At 30.8% G+C, this 19,770-nt stretch overlaps 2 protein-coding genes and 1 pseudogene across 2 annotated transcripts; 1 reads left to right on the top strand and 2 right to left on the bottom strand.

Moving 5' to 3' along the window:
• Positions 1-196: 196 nt before the first annotated feature.
• On the bottom strand, positions 197-5,306 carry LOC137816307 (putative 26S proteasome non-ATPase regulatory subunit 3). The gene is made up of 8 exons (XM_068619403.2): positions 4,987-5,306; positions 4,696-4,892; positions 3,777-3,917; positions 3,549-3,685; positions 3,358-3,412; positions 3,172-3,282; positions 2,728-2,967; positions 197-1,049 (listed from the first exon to the last, which is right to left on the bottom strand). The coding sequence occupies exons 1-8, from the start codon at positions 5,063-5,065 to the stop codon at positions 537-539; spliced, it is 1,473 nt and encodes a 490-aa protein (XP_068475504.1). The 5' UTR covers positions 5,066-5,306; the 3' UTR covers positions 197-536.
• A 670-nt stretch (positions 5,307-5,976) lies between these two features.
• Positions 5,977-10,328, bottom strand: LOC137816306 (uncharacterized). The gene is made up of 9 exons (XM_068619402.2): positions 10,139-10,328; positions 9,848-9,970; positions 9,006-9,086; positions 8,816-8,904; positions 8,624-8,698; positions 7,624-7,685; positions 7,489-7,548; positions 6,901-7,083; positions 5,977-6,356 (listed from the first exon to the last, which is right to left on the bottom strand). The coding sequence occupies exons 2-9, from the start codon at positions 9,968-9,970 to the stop codon at positions 6,277-6,279; spliced, it is 753 nt and encodes a 250-aa protein (XP_068475503.1). The 5' UTR covers positions 10,139-10,328; the 3' UTR covers positions 5,977-6,276.
• A 4,787-nt stretch (positions 10,329-15,115) lies between these two features.
• LOC150029451 (E3 ubiquitin-protein ligase ATL23 pseudogene) lies at positions 15,116-16,312 on the top strand (annotated as a pseudogene).
• Positions 16,313-19,770: the final 3,458 nt, after the last annotated feature.

Genomic DNA, 19,770 nt, shown 5'->3' with positions numbered 1-19,770 from the left:
AAAAGTTTAAATCAAGTGTTACAGCTTTAGAAATGGCCTTCAACTCGAACAAGAAAAGAAGGCAGGGTGTAATTTATCTGTGAACAGGAAAAAAAATTCATATTTCCGCTTGTAATAGCTCAGTTATTCCTCCACCGTTTACATACCTCTTTTTTTGGCCCAATGACAGATACTTTTCAATAATCAAACTTTTGAATTGAACCACTAGAATGGAAATGATAGTAGATTAGTTTACTCAAATTCTAAAACAAAGTTCTCCGAACAAGGAAACAGGTAATTTGTGTTCCCGTGATTTGTCACTTACAGCAAATATCTCAATATAGCAAAGGATTTCCAAATAATTTTGCGTAGAAAATAAAACTTCTTGCTCGAAAAAGGAGATGGTAATGAAACTTTTCCCATAGAGAAATATGAGCAATTGCGGAAAATAAAGAAATCCTGACAGCCACGGGTAAGACTAAAAAAGCAAATCATTATAAGTCATCATCATCTTCCTCTTCGATAGTCTTAGCCGACATAAAATGAGCAAATCAATATCAGAAGTCATCATCATCTTCCTCTTCGATATGCTTAGCCAATTCTTGCTCCTGTTGGTGTCTTTCTCTCCTCTTCTCGGCACTTTCCTTTTCCTTGTGTGTGTTTGGTGGAAAACGCAGTGCTAGAACAGCCTCATTGTGCATGTTAAGACAAAAGGAAATCCGAGAATTAAATGCCACCTGAGGTTCATTTGTAGAGTAAATATCTCCAGTTTCCTTCGATCCCATCCACCCGTCAGCATGATCCAATGAAGCATCAACAGCCCCATCGCGGATAGCCTTTGCAACAATGCTCTCAGCATCAGCAACTGGATTTGCAGAGTTCAACCTCAACTTTTTAGCTACATCAGCTACCGATATGCGTGAATATGATATGCTGATGTTGCGTAAACCAGTCCTAATGACATTATGGCGCAGCCGAACAATCAAATTATGAGTTCCATCTCTATTGAAAGTTGTACCAAACTTCTCTGCAACATTCTTAAACAAGTCCAGGTCACCAATCCGAACAGCCTGAAAATCCAGAACGTCATTCAACACTACTACAAAGAAGCACCACAATAACTTTATGGTTGACTTAATAAAACAAACTGTATCGAACTTGGAGGAGGGCTCCAAATCATGTTAAAAGCATTGGATTATGATTTAGAAACACAGGAAATAAACTTTAACAAAGCATCAAGTGAACATATGCACATGCCAATCAACACATTAGATGGTCTGAGTCACATCACTCTTTTATCAACTGTTTGATGGTAAATGCATATCACAAGTAGTTTTGGAGGTGGAGTAAGGGGTGGAATAGGGTACACTACCGGTTGAAGCTTATTGGTTATTGGCATTGACAAGGTTTCACCAAATTGATGGATATTTTTACTTTTGGGTGTTGTGTGTGTGGGACAAGTTATTCCAGGTTTACTGAGTAATAAATATTTAGAATTATGTCCTGTGCCGCATCTTTTTTCTGTTCTGTTATATGACCATTATTAAAATCAAACAAAGAACAAACCTTGTCCAATCCTTCCTTCTTTCAGTAAATTAAATATACCCTAAAACTAAGTTTGATAACTGCAATGCAGAGAGTAATTCAATATTTTGTATAAAATTGTCACATCATAAAATAAATATGAAAATAAAATTGTCAGGAGAAAAAACCCACATTAAGGTCACTTTATTTAGTATTGTAGTAGTATATTTACTTGAAAATGTTGAAAAAGAAATAATAGTAAATTGAATGACTTAACTGATGAAAAGTAAAATGCAAACTGCAAGAAACCAAAATGGTATAAGATTAAGCACAGAAAGTGTTGCAATGAATGCATAACTGTAAAACAAGGATTATTCCTTTTTTCAATAAAATCAGACTAAAAGTAGTATATAATAATGATTTGCAGTTTTTCTGTTTCAATTTCAGTTAAACAAAGCATCAGTATATGATTTCTCTTGTTTATAATATACTCAAATATCTCTCCTTAGCCGAGTAGCAGAGCAAAGTGAACCCATACTGTTCAAATTAGTGTAGTAGTTTTCAGCAACAGCTGTCTGTCATGAACAAACTTCCGCCTTTTCATGTTCTATAGCAGCATTACAGTGATGGGACTCAAAAACCATCCCCCCCTGAAAATCTTTGTTTAGTGAATCTGTGGGGTAAAACTATGATTTCTCATCCATTTTCTAATGTATTTTTACCTACATTACAGGGTTTGAGACCCTTCTACCTCAGTCATTTAAAAAGTAAAAAAATCACTTCTGTTGACCTGTGTTCCTTCGCATTATTTAGTAATTGTGCATGTAATATAAATTATTTAGTTTGTATAATAATATTTAAAATAATGGCTATCCAGTCTCCAGCAATCTTATGATAACATTTTCCGGACTAGCTGCTACAAACTGCTGTCCTGGACTGATAACTATAGGGTCAGGTGTTAGTATCAATAATACAGCCACACAGAACCAATTATGTGTCAAGCATTTCATCTGCCACATCATAATTCTGAAAGAGTTATAACATAGGATAGTTGAATAAATAGACAAGACAGCAAGGAACATAATTGCCATGCAACAAAAATGTAGTGCGTATTTCATAAAAAGTGAAACTATAGGAAGTAATCATACGATCAGATCTAAAATTATAAATTCACTTTTAATGGACCTTAAAATATTAATTCTGGTTCATAATTTATGGACTTACATTAGTAAGCTCAAAGTAAGGTCTCAAAGCTTTCTCCATTCCTCTCTGCATAAAGACATTCCTTTCAGGCACTTCTCCCAATAATAACCGCACTATCACAGCCCACTTATTACATTGAATTCGAAAACCTCGTGCTGCACTGGGAGCTTTACGAGCAGCCTGCAGGAGAGACTCTTTTGCATCGGTATACTCCAGCTGAATTGTCCGAATTCTGCCAAGGTAGAAGAGATAGCGACAAAACTAAAAAAGACAACACACGTGGATAAGATGGCAAGTAAAAAAGAATCTAAGAAACAAAAGGAAATTTAAACAAGACTAGCTAAATATATAAATCTCAGAATCGTTGAGAAGGTTCAACACAAGGACATTATTGCAAAAAAATTCCCAGACCAGGTTCAAAAGGTGGAGATTGCATTCAGCACCACAGGAAACAAATCCCCATACCTGCTGATTTGAATGGGCCTCAAAACGTGGAGCCTTAGACCTCAATTTCTCTGCCTGATCATATAGGTTGTAGTGTAGGTAGTTACGAAGTAAAAGATTAAGAAGTGTTTCCTGCATCAAGTCAGCAGGTAAGTACACTGTATAAGACATGACCCACCTATAAAACAAACAAAGTAGAACACAAACCTGACCCAGCTCATCATGGCGCAGAGTAGCAATCCGGTGCAATGCAAGGAGGTTGCTAAAATAAAAATTATATTTAGTTTGGAATAAATTACATTTCAATTAGGTATAAATCCCCTCTTAATGTCTTAACAATATAAAAATCTGCACCAGAATATCCATTTTTTAATTGCATAGATAAGAACCAAACTCACCCTCTAATTTCAGCGAGATCTCCTGTAAGCTCATAGCTATACGAGTAATAAAAGTACAGTCTAGATGCAATAACATCCACAGTTCTTCTATTCAAGCTCTTCAGCCGAACAATGCAAGCTGAGGAACAAGCTTTGGCCTATAATGAAAAATTAAAGCAACCTTAGCATATAATGTGCAGCATATTGGCATAGCTGGTAAAAATATAAAAATACAGAAATAAACTCAACCGCGTCATATCTTTTCTGGTCAATTAGAAAAAGTAGGACAAGGAGGTAACAGTAGATTTCTAGCTCAGGCAACAAGTGCTTCGCCACCGGGTTTTGAATGGCAGATGTTGCACTGTCCACTTCCATCTCTCGATCACCCTCCTATACAGCCAGTTACGAACAGAAAGACCATCATCCATTTAAACATTGCAAGAAAACAGTTTAATATTTCATTCATACACATACTGAATACACAAATAATTTATCAAAGCCACTGACAAGTACTACAAAAAAGGTATAAATATATTCAAATTAAAAACATACTTCTTAGGCATTACTAAAACAAACAAAAAATATAAATCATTATCATTATAATTTATACTCTACTATTTGCAGATAGGAACAGTACTATCAATCTCATTTTTTTCCTAAAACCGTTCATAAAGAAAACTATTTCCATTTCTGATTCGTCTAGGGAAGTGTTTCTTTGTTTCTATATTACATATACTTACATGTTTTTTATAGTTGTATTGAATTTCCATAAAATGATTTAAAAGCTTGAATACAATGCAGTATCAACAGCGCCGGCATCAGATATGTATACAATATAGATATGTGAAGCAAATTGAAGATCGGATGCATCATAGTACAAGGGTGGGTCCGTGTGGAAAAGCTTCATAAGGAATTCTAAGGGAGAAAAGTAGAAAGAAAGTTTGACATTAGATTCTCCATAAGCTAAGCTGGTGTACATGCTAATTTGTAGGTCTTTCTCATCTAAATTTTCGCTTCTAACGTGCCAGTTTATGTTGAAGCTCATTTCATTTATTTTTCTTATTTTCTCTCCTAGAAGTTCTTATGGAAAAAATCGTACAAGCATGCTCTAATAACGTTTACAATAATATAGTTAATTGAAGTGAAACACAAAAACAAAATTAATTACCTTGAGACTAGGAAGATAAGAGGAAAACTTAGTGTGAAGTTCAGAAGCGGGCACGAGAACGTAATCAAGAAAGGATGAGAGGAGCGGTGCCGTAAGTTTACGTCTCAATGCAAATGTAAGGCGCACGGCACGAGCAATTCGACGGACTTCCTTTGAGTACGAACCGGTTTCAATGATTGATGATATTTCCTTCAAATCTGTGGGTGAGCTCAAAATTCAGTAGAATTAAATGGAATTACGCTTCAGAGACATGAAAATAGAGAAATAGTGCGGATTGGGGAAGAAACTTACCTTGCAATGTAGATGGAAGAGCTGAAGAAATCACGTGTGAAGGCGTTGCCTGATCTTTCATTTCCACGTCTTCACTCATCTTCCTCAACAACACAATCTACCAGTGTCTTTGGATCGGAAAATTACGTAAACCCTAACGCAGGGAAGAAGAAGAAGAAGTAGAAGAAGAACCCAAGAGCACGTTAAATAGATTCGATAGAGGAAGAAACTTCGATCACAAACTATCACCTCTTCTTCCAAATTTAAACGCACGAAACTCGGTAAGTAATTTATTTCATTTTATTGAATGTTTTTTATAATTATCACAATATATTTAATATGATGGTAACATGTTTTATAAATATAAAATATTTTTTGTAGTATTGTAAGAAAGATTTTATTATTATGTATTGACCTTTATATCATATATCGTGACAAAAAAATTGCTAAAAGAATACTAGTTATTACAATATGAAACATTGAAATTTCATTACATTAATTTTCTTATTTGAGAAATTCATGGATTTAGTAATTAATGTGAGCATTTAATTATGGCAATCGATCATCTACTACAGTAATGGATGTAGTAAATTTACGAGGATTGGTGATAGGTAACTAGTTATCCTTTCTGACTGAGCAGGCATAGGAATTCGGATATGAATTGATCATGATCCCAAAATGGTAAAATAAATCTATTCTTGAATTCAAAAAAATTAGTAGATAACTAGAGCTATATCTAGAACACGCATTTCAAAAATCGGTTACCACAAGTTCTGTGTAGTGAACAGTATAAAAGTTTGGACCAAATATAATACCAATTTAACTACAAAATACGCAAATTGATGTAAGATAGAATATCAAAGCTAGAAGTCTTTGAACATTGAACATTCCTACTGGTGAAAAAGTAGAAAACTAAGAAAATCGTCCAGGTAAATAAAAACAGGCATCCCCTGGAGCATTATCTTTTTAAAATGAGAAAAGCAAAAATATATATCAGAGAAGGAAAAGGCATGAATTAAAAGACTTCTCTAGAAAATAAAAATTAAAGAATGAGATTCAGGGCCAAAACAGAAGTACAACTGACCAAGGTCTAAAACAAAGGGTGCCTTATGTGGCAGCAGTCTGAAAACTAAAAGTCTACATAAAACTGTAAGAAGAAAATGCCCTACAGTTCTTCGGGCCCCAGAGAAAAAGAAGGGGGGAAATGAAGAAAATTGAACAAATAAAAGAAAACATAAAATTAGACGGGCTTTTGGCTTTGCTTCACTAGTCAAGTCAACTGCACTGCACTAATGCCAGCCATTGATTGCATCAGGCAGCTGCTTGGATTGGCCCATTGGATCTAAAGCCACGGCCCCTTCCACGATATCCACCCCTGCCGCGGCCACGACCTACAACAAAATTTAATTAGTTATTAAATTAAACTAAAGGTAACTCATGAGTTAATTTAATACCCTCATGACTATTTGTCAAAATATCAATAACAAATTATTACCCCATATAAAGCACATCTCAGCAAGCTTAAAAATTAAAAAGTACTGGGTGAAAAATATCAAAAGGTTGAATTGGGCAAAATAATAGAATATTTCGCCTCCCCCAATCAGCTCTATAAAGCAGAATTCAAAACAGAACACATCTCCATGTCTTTAAGGGTACCCTTGAATGAACGAGTATGATGTTGGATATGAAGTAAAACATGGAGGTTAAAGCAATATATGAAACTGCACCAGTGTCCAGACGGTAAAGGAACCATAAGACACAACAAGTTTAATCACTTCCAAAATATCATGAAGACTAGCAGACAGCCCACACAACCAGTTCAAACACTTCCAGAATATCACAGCAAAATTTGATTGTCAAACAATGATAGCCAATGTACACAGAACAGGAGTAACACATGTAAATGAACAGAGTAAAAATGAATTAATGATGTACCACGGCCTTGAGGTACATCTTGATTGTATCCTCCATCTTGCTGCACATCAAATTGGGGGCCATTGTACCCTCCCCTTCCACGACCACGAAAACCACGTCCTCTTCCTCTACCCCTTCCCCTAACACTCCCTCTATTACGATCCCAACCACCATCCTCATAATCAGCTGAAATAAAACCATTCCCTGAAAAAAATTCAGCAGCCATATAAGAAAAATGCATAACCATTCTTCAACATTTTCCTTAGGGTTCAGATGGCCTACGAACAAGAATTTTTCTTTAAATTGTGGAAAAAGATGCTTTGCTAACTCTAAACACGATGAAAGGAACTGCGAAACATTTAAGTTGTTGCCTATTAAAAAGGATCAAACATCTATCGAATTAAAAATCTAAATATATTCATATATCTGAATAGCATGAGGCAAAACTTTATCTGAAGTGATCATCCATAACATCTAAAGCAATAGTTTTAAATTAAAATTGTCACATAAATAGGGAAAATATACAGTGGACTTATTGAAAAAAGTCCATCAATCACAACAGATAATTTATCCTGGTCATAACAAACACGTAGTTCATAGCAGACATACCTCTGCCCCTTCCCCTTCCGCGACCACCACGACCTCGAACACGACCATTAGGTGAACCCTCTGCAGAACAGACAAATTAAAACAGTTGTAAACTTTTAAGTGGGGGGGAAACAACTTACATGCACGTGTACCTACCTCCTTCATAATCAAAATCTGTGGCAGCCTTCACCTGATCAGCTGGTAATGGAGGCTGATACCTACGGGAACACAATAAATTATAGATTTCCTTAAAATTCACATAATTCAAAGTAATAACAATAATATGACTTGGTTCTCTATTTTTTATATCTAAAATCTTGATACCTGCTAAAGAAGTACATACATGTGTCAGTATATATACTCTCGAATTTCCTATGTGTTAACCGAAGTTTCTTTTATTTTCCCTACTTGAGTTTACCTTTTACAATTAAGATTTGCTATAATCATCATATCATCTATGATCTTCATGTCATTATCATATGTGAAACAATATCAAATGCATACCTGTTATGAAAGATGGAATTGTAAGGCCAGTTGTTTAAGCTTATTTAGAAGAATAAGCGATTTGTTAATTAACATGTGTTTCAATAAATAAAATAAAAAAACTGAAAAGTAAACAAAAATAGTTTTTCGAGCTTTTTCACACTCTAAAAATACTTCTGAAAAAAGTTTTAATAAAAGATGTATCACAGAAGCACTTACTGAGGGAACTAAAAATCATTAAGACCACATTTAAGCATTGCTATTCGCAAACAAAACCCATTATTGTTCTTCCTTCTAACATTTTCATTTCTAGAACCTTAGCAACACAAATTTAATACCAATCTCCTCCTAATGGGAAAGAAAATAATTTGGGTAATGTAATCAAAGTTCACACTTTGACTGAAATTCTAACTTGTGCACTTCGCTTCAATATACCTTCCAATTCAAACAAAACCTTCACAGATTCACAATACTAATTTACAATTATAATAGGTAATCTAAATGCCTATAAGAGAACTAATTTTCGTGTACTTAAGCAGGGGTTTGAACTTATTTTGAAAGCTGAAACTCTCTGCACACTGCACGACTAAAATAAAACTACGAACCCTAACTCTGTGAATCAGAGTATAATACTGGTGATGACATCAACATAAAGAAAAGAAAGTCAACTTACCCCACAGAAGTTGTATCAAGTTCATTCTTTGAGAGGGTTATTGTTATCATTGACACATGCCTTGTTGTCTCCAAACTGCAAGATGGATAATGTAAAAAATAATGTAAGCAGTAAGAACCAGCAACCAACTGATTGGAATATTTAACACTTAATCCATTTAGAGTTAAAATAATATTAGCCATAGACTCTTACGGAAGGAGGCCTTCTTCTAGGGGCTCCCAAGTATCAGTGATATCAGTGGATCCAATTGCTGTATTCTGGTGGAGACCCACAATTCTCCTCTGCATTAACCCCAAGCAATAAACATAAAATAAAATCCTTTTTAAATGAAACAACATATCAAGAAAGTGATCATCTCAGCTACTGACAGTAACTAACAGACCTTGATCAACTCCACAATAGTTACAGTTTTGTTGATAGCTCTCCCCATTGCTTTGAAAACAATTTCATTGGAACCTTTCTCCTGCAAAGACACATCAGCAAGCTAAGATGAGCTTACAGAATTAGAACAGAAGAAGAAAGACTTCACACAAAAACGGAATAGCCCAACCCAAATTATTTTTCAATTATGAGGGAGATCTTCATGACATAACTCCATTGAACTTTTACTATACTCAATGTATGACTCATAATATCCACTTTTCCAGATACCAGAGAATATTACAAGATAGAATGAAAGGGAACATAGACTACCCCCTTGTTTAAGAAGTTCGCTGCTAAAAGAACAGTGGCACTGAACCCCACCACCCACACACACTTCCAATACAAACATTAAAAATATGGGAGAGAAGGGGAAAGTTCGAGAGAAGTTGTTACACCACATGCTTTAAATTAAATTCTGATTATCAAATCTTTACATAAATCATAGATATACTCATCATAATAAATTTATTAGTCACTTAGTTTGTTTAGTTTAAAAAAAGTGCCCACAAAATATAACAAAAAAAAGTACACATTAGTAGGGTAAGATACGCCACCTACCACACCCTACTGATCCGTTTTAATTCCCTCCAAAATCGGAATCATAGAATTGCAACAAATACAAATGCAAAAAAGGGCTAAACAACCAAACAAATAAAAAAGAGGTCATGTTCAAGACTTCAGTGCAGAAGCATAATAATTATCACAACAGAGATATTCACACACAGCCAGACAGAGTTTCCAAGTTTCCTCAATCCTGGTAAAAGCTCACCCTAATTTTAATTTAGGCTTTAAAAATCTTACCTGAAGCAAGCTCATGGCGTAAGTAATGTAGTTCCTCATCCTCCCCTGACTAGTAATACGGATCTCGTTTTCATCGATGGGAGTTTCAGCTCTGGGCTTCTCCACCTTCTGGTACCGATCCATCTACACCGCCCAACAAATAACAGAAAACACACCAAAAGCATCACCATCAACATCGAACAAGCACAAAAACAAGAAAAAAGAAAAAAAAAATGCAGAAAAGCAAGTGAAGTTGAGAAAAAGGAAAAATCAATGAAGGAAAAAGTGACGAAGAATTGATCTGCGAGTTACCACTATAGCTAAGGATAGAGTTTCCTTTGCGAACGAACACAAAGAACGAAGCCCTCTTCTACGGCTTGTATTTTCTATTGCGCCCTAACCTGGTTGCTGCGATGTGTTTCACTTTATATACCCCCTAACACCCGACACCCTCTCTCTCCAAACTACCCTAACCAACTCACTCCTTTTCCGACTCTTCTCCAAAACCCCTACCCAAACCTCCACTTAATGGGCCTCTCTTGGCCCATTCCCAATGGGCCTCTCGCGGCCCATTTCCAATGTGTCATAATAACAAACCATCTTTTCCACCTTATCAGACACAATCTTTCTTTCCAAGGGTGCAAAACCTCCTATTATAAATCGATCTTGTTTATTTTAGAATATATTTTAATTTAACTATATATAACATTTATATTATTATATAAAATGATATGATTTTTATAATTATTTTTCTTATTTTTATATAAAAAAAATTATACTTTATTAAATAAACATAGTTTTATCTATAACATTAATAAAGAAACTCTTTCTTTTGATTATCTTGTTGTACATCAATTTTTTACCATTTTACTCTTTAGGTACCTATATTTTTAAATTCAAAAATCCCTACACTAAAAAAATTACCTATAGTAAAATTAAAAATATTATTTATTTCTATAGTTATTTTTTATAAATTTTTAATTTAATAATATTTGTATTTTAATAATCATTTTTTAATTTTCATAATCATAAGAAAAAAATGAACACAGGTGCATAATTGTATAACTTGTCAAATTAAAAATAAGTGCATGTAAATCTATAATTTTTCAGTTTTTATATTTTACAAAATTAAGATATTATACTTAAAAGTACACTATGTGATTGTATCTTTATAACTCAAATAATTTATTTAATAACAAATTTAAATCAATTCTTTTAATATAATAATTTCATACTTTTTAAGTAAAATAGTAATATTAACTAAAAAAACAATTCATATTATTAGTTACAAATTATAATTTATAACAATAAAATAAATAAACTCATTATTATAAAAAAAAACTTTAAAATATTTACCAACACTGATAGAAAAATATAGTATATACATTAAATTGCATTATATAATTATTATGTTAAGTAATTGGAGAAGTTACAATTTGTTTTTAAACAAATCTCCTTCTTTTAATGTGATCTATTATTCATTTTTATTATTGAGTATTAGTTTGGTGAGTGAAAAGTTCATAGTTAGTTATGACATTTTTCATATAAATATTGAAACACTATTTATTCTTTATAAATAAAAAATTGTTAAATTAGGGAAATCACCTTATTCTGAATACAGTCACAGATTTTATGCTTGCAAATGGTGTTGTTGAAAATTTCTGGGACAGTCATAGCTAGCAACCATCGAACGGATCAAAACTGCACTCATTCCATATTCAATGGCAAGTGGTGAAAAGGGTTCATCCACTTGAACAGAAAGGGTGAAACAAGTCATATATATTGTTCGATTGGTTTTAAAGGAACATAAGAAAAATTACTGCAAGAATATGAAAAAAGAAGCTGATGCATGCATTGTTACAACTTGCAAGCAATGTGTTTGATAAAAGTAAATATATGCATATAACACAGAAAATATCTGCCTGCAACTGTGGATGTTGCTTTGCTTAGATGGATTCTAATTCAATTGGTGAAGAAAAACTAAGTGAAGAAATTTTCCCATAATGGGTGTTGCTTTTGCATGGGTAACTTGTTTTGCAAGGAGTGAATCGCTTATAGTGGGAAACTTTCAAACATCATTGGAAGTTGATAGAGAAAAAGTGAGAGAAAGAAAATTTAGCTGCATTTTTTTACTCCAAGATTCATCTAGCAATCATAAGGTTGAAGAAACGAAGATGAATCAAAATGAAATGAAACTGTCTAATAGAAAAAGCTTTGTGAAAAGAGAAATTCACCTTTGACTGCATTCCAGTGTTTGGGATTTAGGTTGGGATCTCAAATTCAAAAGCTTGACGCGACCCTGACTCACACCGCATAACATAAAGTTCATAAATATTAAACAAGTTCAGTATATATATATGCTTTGACTACTAATCAATTAGTACAAATTATCCCCATAATAACATTTTTATATGATTAGTGTAGAGATAAAAAAAATATTATGTATAATCGTCTTGTATGGGTTGTAAGGGGTATTTCTGCGGCTAGTACCTATAGTCCACTATATACTCTATTTGATTTTGAAAAGTTGGAAAGGGTATATGTAAAATGTAATCTGAAGATTAAGTTAAATTCGGTATAAGATAGGCGAAAGTAATAAATATGTTTAAGGTGTAATTTATATTTATAAGGTCTTAATGAACGGATCACCTTAGTAGTTTGATGGTTTGAATTACTTCTTACCAATTCAAACACTCGGGTTCGATTCGTATCAAATCAAGGATATAGTCTTAATGAACCCTCGGTTCTCGACTTGTATTAGAGTATGCCGCAAAATTAATCTCGATGCTAAAATAAATTTGTGTACCTTTTATAAGACTAATTATACTATACAAAATGTTACTTGTTGATTTCTTAATCATCAATTCCGACTATATATATATATTATCTGTGTGAGGTCTTTCAATTAAGTAAATATTCGATCACGTCATTTGATAATGTCATTTTATCATGAGTACCGATGATAATATTTTTAATTAGATAAATATTTTAAACTTAGTTTTTAAAATTTTAAAATATTTTCTAATTTTTCTTACCACTATAGTTTGTTATTTGTAAATATGTTTACTACTTTTAAAAACATATTCAATTCACTCTCGTAATTATCTTAAGGATAAAGTAGTTTGTGTATTAACAACAATGGACTAGTGCTGTTATTAGGTCACAGACATTAAACTAATTGGACAAGTTTAAACTTTTAAATAAATATAAATATTTATATTTTATTATAGATAGTACAACTAATGTTACATCACTACCTTGATGAATATAAAATTACAACTTTGCAAGCCAAATCTCATCTCACATTAATAATTTCTCATAAATGATGCAGTAATATACTAATCAAGCAATGGTTAAGTCCATAATCTGGTTCTAATAAGACAAATTACTTTGTTATTTCAAATTATCTAGATAAGGAACTCAACTATCATTCATATAATATTCCAATAAAGGTATTAGTTTGTCGTAATCATCATTTTTAGACATAAACCAAAAAAAAATTATATGTTTGGATGGATATCAATTTACATAGTAGAGAATATTACTTTTTTCATCTTACAATAAATATTTATTATTTCATTAAAGTAAAAAAAAAAATTAAAGGATTTTCATCAATATGTAATCTGATTAGTAAAAAAAAACTATCATTTTCATATGTTAAAGGTTAAGTAAAGCGATAAAAAGACGTGAAATATAATAGATATAGTTGAGGTAAACTAGTAATAAAATTGATAATATATATAGTTGAAAAAATAGAAAAAAGGATGGTAATATATATAAAATAGAAGGTAAGTGAAGGATTGTAATTTGTGTAATTTAAATCCAATAAATATGAGAATGAGAAGTGGTGACCTGAGTCACATATAAAACCAATGAATATATAAATTAAATGTTGAAAGTAAATACTATGTTATTTCTATGGTAAAAGGTTTATTTACATATCATCCTATCATGTAAAAATATATAAATTAAAGTGCATTCTAGTAATAAACGTTAATATTATGATAAATATTGGAAAATATAAATATAATTTCATATTACACTATTATTAAGTTGATAAAGAGTATTATACTATTATTAAAAATACGAAACAATTTTTTTTGGTGTGAATTTTTATTTCGGAAAAAAACACAAGTTATTATTAAACAATAGTATTATCGTAGAGAACTAATGTTATAAACACACAATTTTAAAAATTACTAGAAAAAATGACAAAGACAAATAAAAGCAAATCATATACAAAAAGATAAAAGAAACATGCACTTAAAGAGTCTCGCATCTTTTTCATTAAAAATGATAAAATTTATATAAACACTTTATCGATCATTTATAAAAAAATTTAGGAAGTCATGATTATTTTACTTTATTTAATTTCTATAAAGATAAATATAAAATATATATATATAGAAAATTGAAGATCTTTTATGCTATTAAAAGTAATATTTGTATTATACTCTCTATTTTGTTTAGAAGTTTAAGTTATTTGTGAGTAATCATATTAATGAAGATTAGTTTTATCTTTCAATTGAAATATAAGTTAAATGATGTGAATGTGAAAGTGATTTGATAACAAATTTCAAATTTATATTATAAGATTTGTTTGTTGAGAAAAATAGATGTTGATTGATGCATAAAAGTTGTTTGAAATTTAACTAAATGAAAAAATAGTTGATTGGTTGAGATTGAATATGAATTACATTTTAAAGTTTTAAAGTTTTGAAATTATATGTTTTATAATTTCTATGAGAATACTATAATAAAATGATAAAAAATGGTAAGAACAAGAGATGTTTATTATTCTTATGTGTATATTACATCACTCATGTATAGGAAATATATAGGGAGTTTCTCTCTCCTAAATTACAATCTAATTAGGTAGGTGAAGATCAATAACCCCCAACTTGTGTCGTCGTCAAATGAAACCATTTTCGTTCAAAGTAAACTTTATTTTTAAAAGATTTAAAAAGAAAAAACTATTTTCATTATTTAATAATAAACAATAACCTAAAAAATAATTGTAGAAACTAGAAAAACATGATAAAAAAATTACTCGAAAACATTTGAAATTTGACTAGAGAACTCTATCATTATCTTTTAATATTATATTGGGATGAAATTGTTCTATATATACAAACTATAAGTTCCCCAAAATATATAAAAAAAAAAATCAATAAACAAAATATTTCATTGAAACTTGTACAATTTGAAATACTAGATAATTTAAAAATATGAAATAAATAGTATGATATTTTGTTATCTTTAAAAAAAATGTGAAGAGAGTGATGATATGGGTAGAGTAAAGTGGAAAGGGTGGTGAAGCTTTTGAAGAGCTTTCCTTGTCACATACGAAACAGTATATGATTTCAGGAAAACTTTAAAACCCACACATTCCATCTTCTTCACTCAATCAATCAATCAAAAACAACTCTTCCATTACCATTTTCATAGCTTCTTCTTCTTCTTCTTCTTTTTTCTTCTTCTTCTTCTTCTTAATTTTGTAAACCTAAATTTGGTTCAGAGATTGGTGTCACAAGCTGGACATGCTAGATTCCGTCCTTCTGGCGCTGTTCTTGCCCTGCCTTGGCATGAGCGCCGTCTTCATCGTCTACATGTGTCTTCTATGGTACGCCACCACTCACCGCGCCGATCCGCCGCTACCGGCGAAGCCACTCCCCGACGCCGGCCTCTCCCCTGCACAGCTCCAAAACCTCCCCTCGATCACCGGAAAAGACCTTCTCATGGGCTCCGAATGCGCCGTCTGCCTCGACGACATCGCCGCCGACCAACCCGCTCGACTGGTTCCCGGTTGCAACCACGCCTTCCATGTGGAATGCGCCGACACCTGGCTCTCCAAGCACCCTCTCTGCCCTCTCTGCAGAGCCAAACTCGACCCCACGCTGTTCTCTTCCTCGGAAAATCCTTGTTGAACTCTGCAAAACCAAGACAGAACAACGGGTACTTTCACAACTCACCATAAGGCTAAACCCCTCTGTTTTTGTCTCCTTGATATTGGATTCGAACACTTTGCCTCTGTACAGTTTCTCTGTTCTCCCCTGCACCGCAAAATATTCTCACATTGTTGAACCACGCCACCCCTTTGTTTCTTTCTTCTTCTCACTTTGATTATTACCGGTAATTTTTCAGTGGCGTGACAAATGTGTTTGTTTGTTTCTTCTCGGAAGCATTCTAGGTTTGTGTTTTTTTGAAAAAAAAAAGGATTTTTCAATTTTTTATTGAGTGAGGGAGATGGGTTCTTGGCAGAAGCAAGTGGGCGTTGAGATAGAGGAAGAACAGAAAGGGATAGAGATTTTCTCTTCTCATTTCCGACAGCAACAAGAAGAGCCTGCAAGTGTTTTTGTTTTATTTATTTATCCCGTTTTGATCCAGAGGTTGGTGTTTTTTAGCATGGGTGAACAGAACAATTTCTACCTTCTTGTCCTTGTTTAACCAAACGATGAATGGAGAAAATAATCTTTTGTCTTTGAATTGGTGATGATGGATACAGAACACACAGCAGCAGCAGCACATCAGATGAATGAAATTTCAGAATTAACCATGCGAGTGAGGGTTGAATGTGCAATATTTGCAGTCAAAAAGTGATCTTATCTCAACCCTATGTCCCTTGATTTTGAAGGGAACAACATCTCCTATGCCACCTTAACACTCAAATGATGGTCTTTCAAAATTAATTTAAAAGAAATAAATATCTTTTGTATTTTATCATCCACTAAATCAATGACCCCTACCCTACAACATAATGAGATAATTAATTTTATGCTATGTGGTCCTAACAAATAGCATTTTGTTGATGGCAAGTGGAGTAGGGAGGGAAAAAAAAAGATTTAAATAAAAACATTTTCCACTTTATTTAATTGTTATACACTCTACACATGATTATGTTTATTTCACTTTTCTAGTTGGTGTTTAGAACCTTTAAAATGTATAAGATTGGGTTTGAGGTTGGTCGTTTGTTGTGATGTTATGTTTTCTTGTATGTTAGCAATAAGGGGTGTTAGATTGGGTTTTGAGTTAGTCTCTAGTTATTGTTTTATTGTTTTTGTTTTTATGTATAATGGTTGAACTACCCATAAAGTAGTTTGCATCTTATATTTAATTTTTATTGTCGATAAAAAAAATAGAGATACATATAATTAGAAATACGTATAATTTTTAAAATATAGGATACGAAGACACGAAAATACGAATCTATATATTATATAATTATAAATTATATAAATTGACAATAATAATTTATATGCACAAGTATGTTTCAATTTTTTTGCAGCAAACAAATATTTATCATGACTGGTTCAAAAATATTTGTTTCTTATTTTTGTAATAATAATAAAAAATTATACAATAAATTTGAGTTTTTAGAAAATTAATATATTTTTAAAAAAATTATGTTAGAATCGTGTTAAAATTGTTAAAAATTCAATAAATATTTTTTGAATTAAACACTTCATCGATACGTGTCTTACGAGTATCGGTGTCCGATACATATGTCAGACACAAACCCACCATTTAATAAACGTGTCCAAGCCTCATATATTTTCCTCATTTGATTTTGTTTCTCTTTAGAAATGGAAATTTTATATCAGGTAAATTAGATTATATGTAGTTTAATAATTTGATCTAATCATCTTAAGTAGCTAAATGTCTTTTAAAAAAATAGTAGTTAATGTATACGGATAAAGATGAGAAGTTGATGACATACAGCTATGTGCATAGAAAAGCAAATAGAAAGTGATAAAGAGACAAAATTGAACTGAATATGGTAGGTTTCTCCTTTCTTCTCCCTTTCAAAATAACTACTACTTAATCTACTCCAATCCTTTGTATCCCACGTTTTGTTTTCAAAAAGCAAAGATAAAAACATGGTTTTTTATTGTTTAATTTCTTTAGAATGCTATACAATAATATTTTATGTAAAACTTGTAATCTTTTAATCAAATGAGAAAAATGTTTAAAAAGGCTTGAATTCAAAGTTGATTTTAAATTACAATTAATTCTTTAATGTGAGACATGTGAATTATTTGTTTAGAAATATTTCAGTATAAAAAAACTTTAAATAACAACTAAATTTAGATACTAAAATAATCCGTAATTAAATTGACTGATTATACTATTTTAGATACTAAAAAATTATTATTATCTAAAATGATTTATATTATTAATGAAAAATTATAAAATAATTTATGAATTGGTATCGAATAATTAGTTACGAAAATTTTAACTACTTATTAATTTATATCTTAAATTAGTTTCTATTAACATTTTACAATCCAAAAACTATTTTATAACTTTTTATCAATAATAAAAACTATTTAAATACCGATAATTTTTTAATTTATAAAATGGTATCTAATTTAGTTAAATAATAACTAATTATTTTAGTTTTTAAAATTAATTTTTATTTAATGATTTTTTTATAAGGTGTTAAACTAATATTTAAACATAATTTTATATAATATCATATGAGCTCAAATAAGCATAATGTTTTTATACAGTCAAAACTTATATTAACTTAAAAATTATTTTCTTAAGATCAAATATATTAAAATTATATTAATTTACATTTTAACATGTTTTCGACGATATAATTAAAACAATAACAAAACTCTATAATAAAATTTTATATAAGTTATTTTTAATATTTCATATTGGTTGTGAAACCGGTGCTACAAGCATAGAAAGTGAGAATTTTTTTTCTACTTTAGATAGTAATTGATATAGAAAATAAATCATTTTATGTCACTTAGAAGAATAATCACCGGTTTAAAAAAAAGGAAAAAAATAGCAATGTTTTGTACTGGGAAGAACTCTACATTAATTATGACTTGCAATTGATGTTGAAGGATACACTTTCTACATCTTATAAGTAATCAATATAAAAAAAATGTTTCTATCATGACATTTTTACCACATTTCATTTCATAACAATTGTTTATTTTCTGATACAGTAAATATAACGTCAAATATATTTTTACCTGGATTATAAGGTAGTGAAGAGATTTGATTAATATGAATGAAATCACAATTTTATTAATATATATATATATATATATAAATATTTAATATAATTTTTAGATGTCTCGTTTATATATATATATATATATATATTTATTTTATTTTTAAATATACTAACATATAATTTGTATTGCCACCTTGTTAATTTTTTAAAATTTTAATAAAATTTTATATGAATTTATAATTTAAATATTAAATGAATAAAATCATTTTGATATAAAGTAAGGCTAGATCATAAAAAAGAGGAAGTGAACGTGTTGCATTTTTAGCGTATTGATTCTAACTATTCCCCGCAACTTCACAACATATGCTACTTGTTTCCAATAAAAAAAAATAATGTTTACATTTAACACCTTTCTGTGTTCAAAGTATGGATTTTTTCTTTCTATTATCATTATTCGTGTACCATTAATATAACAAATGGTTAAATATATGTTTGGTTTACGTAATATACGCAAAATTGTTTTTTTTTTTTAATTTAAACTTTAATTTTTTTATATATTTTTTAAGTAAAGAAACTATTATCAATTCTTTTGCGTAATAAATAAATCTTCAGTCCACTTGCTTATAATTTCATAACACCCACGTGAAATAAAAAATTAAAATAAAATATGTTAATATTTTAATTGATTCATGAAATTCCATAGCACCCACATAAATTAAAAATTATAATAAAATATGTTAATATTTAGGAAATATTTTAACATTTTAGTTCATATTTGAAAATTCGTTTCACACGTAAAACAAATTAACAATAAACCATATGAATAATTTTCATACTACAAATATTCAAGATGTCTAAAGTTTGATTCATGAATGAAAATTAATTTCACGTAATACACTAACGAAAAATATATTTAACTCTAAGAAAAAAAACTCAGTTTACATTTGCAGATAAGAATCATCTGAAAAAA

Source organism: Phaseolus vulgaris, chromosome 1 (genome assembly GCF_051622355.1).
Source record: "Phaseolus vulgaris cultivar YP4 chromosome 1, ASM5162235v1, whole genome shotgun sequence".
NCBI lineage: Eukaryota > Viridiplantae > Streptophyta > Magnoliopsida > Fabales > Fabaceae > Phaseolus > Phaseolus vulgaris.
The sequence above is the reverse complement of the archived record's forward strand: the minus strand, read 5'-3'. Positions and strand labels throughout refer to the sequence as shown.